Genomic DNA, 6699 nt, shown 5'->3' on the forward strand with positions numbered 1-6699 from the left:
TGTGGTGTGGATAATGTTGTTCTCCTCCGTGACTTAAGTTCAAGAATCAGTTTGATACATGTTCGGAGAAACATTTATGAACATTTTAAAAGAAAACACAATTAAAAACTAAATTTAAATATAAAATAAAAAACGTAAGCTTCCAATCAATGGTAAACGGATATGAGAAACTGCGGATATAATTGTCTTATAATTATGGGAAACAATTACTTAATTCACTTAACATTTTAAATGCAGAAACCTTGAAACTAATTATACAGAATAATTCAGCATTTCTTTTACGTGTTATAAAACAGCTTCAATGTCTAAAGTAAACGAAGACAAAAACACAATGATAATTAAATTAAGACATTAGCATGAAACTGAAAACAATCTGACTTACTTGAAAAAAAGAGAATATCCTAATACGNAAAAAAAAAAAAAAAAAAAACACACCACTAAGTTTACAAACAACGCAACCACCAGTTCACATGATTTAACAAATCAGTTAAAATTACAGGCAGGGAAAAAATGTAACGTAAGTGGGAAATACTAGGTGACGTCATTCTAAAGCAACTAATCAGTACCTATTGGCTTAATTTTGATTGAGATCACTGACCATATATGATTTATTGGAATTACATACATTTGCAGGCTTGTGTGCTCAATTTAGGCTTATAAACCTTTGTCAAATAGATGAACATAAAGCACAATAAGAAGGACAACACGAAGATATATCCAGGGTAACAGCGGGATTCGAACCCGCTACCTCTACGCCTTTCACAGTGTTTGGCAGGTGATACCGATCGGCCAGAGAGGCCTCACCAGAAATGAAAGTTTACTGAAGACATAAAATACTTTTAGATGGGAAACATTCTAGATCGGCCGGTCAAGTGGTCTAGCGGTCAGCGTGCCTGACTGTAAAGCCAATAGTTGCGGGTTCGAATCTCGCTCAGGGCAAGTGTGTTTTTCTTTCTGTGTGTTGTTCTCTGTAGTGTGGATGTAGTCCACCCCTTAAATGGGTTGTTAGCTTTTACAGCGATTGTGTTCTTTTATTTCCACTGACATACACAGACTATTTACAAAACATTAATAACAAGAAAAAGAAGGAAAATCGTTTGGGCTGCCTAGCAACCAGCAGAGTTGCAGTTACTATTATATTTACAAGAGTTGGCAGACTATTTAAAACAACTATTTAAACTAATTCTCCATTGATATCGGAACACGGGTATCTATGGCAGTGTGGCATAGATACCCGCCTCCGTGACTGAGGTTCACAGGTGCCCACTGGGTAACGTTAAATGAGTAATACTTCCGGCATCTTCCTAGGCGAAGGACGTAAAAGTTCAGTGCCTGCCATTAAAAAAAGAAATTTGGAACCGTAAGTTAGACAAAGGTTTACATCATTTTACAGAAAGTAATTTTTAATCTGAACAAAATCTAGTGAATCTTTATTATCAAATTTTTAAAAAACCGTACATTTAAAAATTCATTTCTCATGACGAACAATACTATCAGGTTTCATTAAGAACTATCCGGATATTTTTGCCTGATTTTATCTGAGTTGTCAAGAGTTTAAAATTGAACTTCATACATCTTTAATAGTTCCAGCATCTTGAGTATTTCAAAATATCATTCGTATTGGTCAACATCAGATTTAGTTTTCTTTGCTTGGACTTATTGATTAAACTGATTTAGTAGGATCTTTGATTATTGTTTCTTGAAGGTGGATGAATTGTTGTTCTATAAAAGATTTAAAACTTTTGATTTCCTGTTGAAATTTGACTGGAAGTCCAGAGTTTTTTCTTTAATGAAAGTGATTTCTTACCGTTTAGAAGTAAGTGTAAATTCAATTATGAATGTAAATTTTTATAAATCAATTCATAAAATGAATGACTTTTTGTGCAGTCCTTGGCCAAATTATGAGACGCACTATAAGATTCTATGTAAAATCTTAATTACTCAGGTGATACTACACAGCTTTATTGTATTTACACCACTGAAACCGGTTTGTACTTGTTTACGTTCGTGTATCAATTGGTTAAATTAGGTGATATGTAATATAAATACGACAATTGGATAAATTAGACGATATATTATATAAATATAGAATATTTATTATATCAAGTATTATATTAGTATATTATAATAAATTAGACCAATTTATTAGACGCACTGTAGTGTTATAATAATGACATGTTTTGCACGAGTTTGTACACAATACTTTTATATTTATACATACATGTAATGGGTTTTAATTAAAGAGATTTTTTAGATACTTCCTATTTGTATTTATTTTTAACGTATTGCTTTTCAATGTTAACCAATTGATACACGCACGTAAACAAGTGCAAACTGGTTTCAGCCGCATAAAAGCAATATCAGCAGATAATTATAATTTTACATTGATTCTTATAGTGCGCATAATAATTTGGCCAGGTACTATACAGTGATATTTTATATGGAAGGTGATTCGTGACCGTTAAAAAGTTCTGTTCTAAGTGTAAATTTACAGAAAGTAATTAAGAATTGATTTATTGCACTAATGATAAAATCGATTCGCTGTTTTGATTACCCTTCTGCTGGCAGTTATTGATCAAGTATTTAAAAAGAGTGTTCTGTAGGGAAAAAATTTCTTAGCTATAAATTTCTTTTGATGAAGATTGATAATAAATTAATTATTGTTGAGTATACATGTACAATAGAATTAAAGTGTTGCTGATTTTATTTTCTTTAAAAAAATAAATAAATAATAACAGATATTTTATGTTTTTTTTTTGAGCAAAGAATAGTTTACAACTTTTTATTCAAGATAAGTTACTTACATCTTTAATTTTATATAAATCATAGAATTACATTTGTTTCGAATGCTTTTTTAATGGAAGAATATTTCGCTTTAAAAATAATCGCACCGTCTTATGGTTCATTATCTTTTGCCATCTTCAAAAATGTCTGTTCCTCTTATAGTTTCAATTTATTTTTCAAAGATAACTGAAAAAAGTTTGAAAAATAACGAACAACATTTCTTCTGCAATTAATATTTGGATACTATTTCAGGAAGAAAGTTATAATTATTGAAAAAAAGCAACATAATGCATGCTAATATAAGAAATATCCTAAATTACTTAATTAAAACTTTTTAAACGATATATATATATATATATAGCTTAAAAAGTTTTAACTGTAATGCAACTAGCCTTTCGACCGACAATGCTTTCAGTTTTTAAATAAAATAAGTATCTCTCCCTTAGTTGTTAAATTAGGGTTTGAAAATTCGCATTTTTAGCTGTGTTCAGTTTCATAAACACGCAATTCGAGCTGCGTCCAGAATAAGGTATTCACTGATCAAAAATATTTGTGTCAAGAAGAAAATAATTTTCTTTTTTTCTTTTTCATTAAATATAAAAACTAAAGTTAAAATGTTCTAAGTAATTCTTCTATAAACAAGTATCGCCGAAGAAAATAATTAAAAATGAAACTCTTCTTTCCCTAATCAGCCGATGGAACATAAATAATTGTTCTTTCTTTTCTCGGGAATTAAAGAGGGTGTCAAAGAACAATTATCCTTCGGGGCTATCACTTTCATTAACAATTTCTTTTTTCAAACTACTGTTTCAGTCTATGTAAACAGTAAAGAAATCTTAACTGTTGTTTCAAACTCATCACTTTAATTGTTAGACTGTTTACACATTTCTTGGAATAGCCATTTTTTTTATTATTTAAGAATAGAAAATGTATTCTTTTTAGAACATATTTTACGTGTTAAGAACATATTTTACGGAGGCATCTTGGTTCCGACGAGTAAAAGCAGTTAAGTGTTAAAGTGAGCAAAAAATGTGAAGAAATTATTTGAGAAAAGTCGAATTTTCTCAATAATGAATTAATAATTGATTGAATTATTTGAAAATATTTTTCTTTTCTCAAAAATTTTTCAAAATATTTTCCCCCCAGTAGAACACCGAAGTCAAGTATCACTGGTTGTAAGTAAGTGGGTGGGTGACCACTTTGATCAGCCTGCGTAGGGTCTGAGGGCGTGTGGTATTGGTCCTCGTTAGTCCCGCTAAGAGCTCCACTTCACGCGCAGGTCGTTGGACTACCAAAGCGGGGGGGGGGCATCCCCTCTGCAGAGGGTCAAATTTGCGATGGCATGTCTTCGGATCGTCCTCAGGGATGTTTCCCAGGCTGCCGCCAATAGCCCATTGTGCCACGCTAGAGCGACGTAAATAAAGTACAGTACCTACCTACCTGCAAAACAGAAAAAAAAAATTAAAATCATGTAAGTTGTTTTATAGTGCAAAAAAAAAACCTAATAGATTTAATTTTCTTTTATGAGGAAAAGTCAGGTGTAAGAGTCAGGATGAAGGAGTAAAAAAAAAAAATCAAAAAAAATCAGTGATTCCAAAGGTCTGATTTCTTAAGACAAGCGAATTCTCTGAGCGTCAGCGGGAAGTTGACGAAAAAAATACTGTTTTGTTAGCTCAGCGTGAGCAGTCGGTCCAATGCAGACATTATCTCGCATTGCACATGCGCTAATAACGTAAACAAATATTTATTTTGAATTTGTATTGATTTTGTTATTGTCGACCAGTGCTTTAGAGAACAAATAATGACTTTGTCCAAGAAAAAACACATTATAGCTTAGCTAAAGCTATGCTTAGTCTTAAAATCAAAATCTTGACTGATTTCAACGCTCTGTTGGATGTTGTCCTGTTGAAATTAAATTATAATTGTAAATAAGCAGATCGTTTTGAGAAAAAAGAAATATTTTAATAAAGTTTATAACAAGAGACAAACCATCGTCGAAACAAGAAAGAGACGCTTCGATTGATATTTTTGAAATTACAACAACAACTGATGCCAAAAGCAGATGAGCAGATAAGGCAATACATAAATTTAGATTGCTTGCAATAACCTTGATTCTATCAATATTTGACTAAAAATATGCTTTATTCCCTGTTCTGGTATTTTACATTACAGTACATTTTACAACAATGCAGTGCAATACTGTTTCTTACTAGGCCAAGACACCGCAGCACGCCCAAGAATGACCACATAACCACTAAATGGGTTTCTGTCAATGCAATCTGCTGTCCAGTCTGTATCGGAAAATACTTCTAGCTTCTTTTGAGTTTTTCTATACGTCAAACAGAGATGTTTTGCTTGTTTAAGATACCTGAATAGTTGTTGGACACTTCGCCTAAGGTTTTCAGAAGATCTTTCGTGGAACTGGCTCATATAAGTTGGACTACTATAAGCAATGTCAGGGCGAATACCACAGGCAAGATACAGTAAACTGCCTATCGCCTGCCTGAATGGAATTTTGTTCGATGTTTCTTTAGTTTCCTTCCAGTCAGCATCGGTTAACTTATAGTGTTTAACACTTGGGTCTGAGGGAGTTGATGCTCCTCTGAAAAAGGTTGCATCAAAGGTCTTCAATACTTCTTCAACATAGGATGTTTGGTCTAAGGTTAAGGATCCATCAGCATACCTTTTCAATTTCATCGATAAGATTTCACCTACTTTTCCAAGATCTCTTGCTCTAAGCTCTTGTTCAACCTTAAGTTTAAACATGTCTATGGCTTCTGGATTTCCAATAATAAGCATGTCATCAAGATATATGCCAAGGTAAAGTGTTTTATTTGGATGATAGTAAATGCATCGATCACTTTTAGAACGTGTTAATCCATAATCTTTCAAAAACGTTCGAAACACGCATTCCACTCTCTTCCAAATTGTTTCAATTCATATAGGCTTCTATTAAGTTGGCAGACAAGATGTCCTTTGCCTGGCACTATGGCTCCTTCAGGTTGTTTCATGTAAATGTCTTCTTTTAAAGAACCATTCAGGTAAGCAGCAGTTATGTCCATTTGATGAATATCCATTTCACATTCCACAGCTAATGCCAATAAGATCCTGATAGATTTTAAATTGATCACGGGAGAGAATGTTTTTTGAAAGTCAATTTCAGGAACTTTCATGTAACCTTTAGCTACCAGTCTAGCTCTAAATTTATCACAATCTCCTGCCTCAGCTTTTTCTTTTTCCGAAATATCCATCTAGAACTGATTAGCTTAACATTTGGTGGTTTGGTAACAAGTTCCCACGTTTGGACACAACGTAAGTTTTTAATTTCTTCATCTATGGCCCTTTGCCACAAATTTGCTTCTTATGATGTTAGAGCCTCTTCCAATGCTACAGGGTCCCTATGAAATTGCTTTGCATTTGTGGAACATGCTTCTTTTGCCTTGTAAAGTACATAATCTTGCAAGTGTGCAGGGGTTTTTAATAACTCTTGTGCTTCTTCTGGCAGAATCACTTCGAAAGACTATTTTATTGGAATCTTCTAGATCATGTTCTAGTTGGTTGGACTCCTCTGTCATTTTAACTTGTTGTTGGCTCCAGGCCCGATATCCAAAAACTTTCAAGTGATCGAAGGTCGTTTCTTTATCTGACCATAACTTTTCTGGCGTACTTCTTCCAATTGTAGTAGATGGGTGTCTATTTCGGAGATAAGATGCTGTGCACACAGCTTCAGCCCAGAATTCTGGCTTTGCTTCTGATTCTATGAGAAGGCATCTGGCTATGTTGATCAAAGTCTGGTTCATCCTTTTTGAAATTGCATTATGTTGAGGGGATTCCGGCACAGTTAGCTGCCTTTGAATTTCATGTTTGATAAGATAGTTGTTAAAGTTTTGTGACTTAAACTCACCTCCATTATCA

The 6699-nt window shown here is 33.3% G+C and overlaps 1 protein-coding gene across 1 annotated transcript; it reads right to left on the reverse strand.

The window, feature by feature from the left end:
* Window positions 1-4962: 4962 nt before the first annotated feature.
* Window positions 4963-5583, reverse strand: LOC122270616 (uncharacterized). Its single transcript, XM_043048670.1, has one exon. The coding sequence runs from the start codon at window positions 5581-5583 to the stop codon at window positions 4963-4965; it is 621 nt and encodes a 206-aa protein (XP_042904604.1).
* Between the last annotated feature and the right edge of the window lie 1116 nt (window positions 5584-6699).

Source organism: Parasteatoda tepidariorum, chromosome 5 (assembly GCF_043381705.1).
Source record: "Parasteatoda tepidariorum isolate YZ-2023 chromosome 5, CAS_Ptep_4.0, whole genome shotgun sequence".
NCBI classification, from domain to species: Eukaryota; Metazoa; Arthropoda; class Arachnida; order Araneae; family Theridiidae; genus Parasteatoda; species Parasteatoda tepidariorum.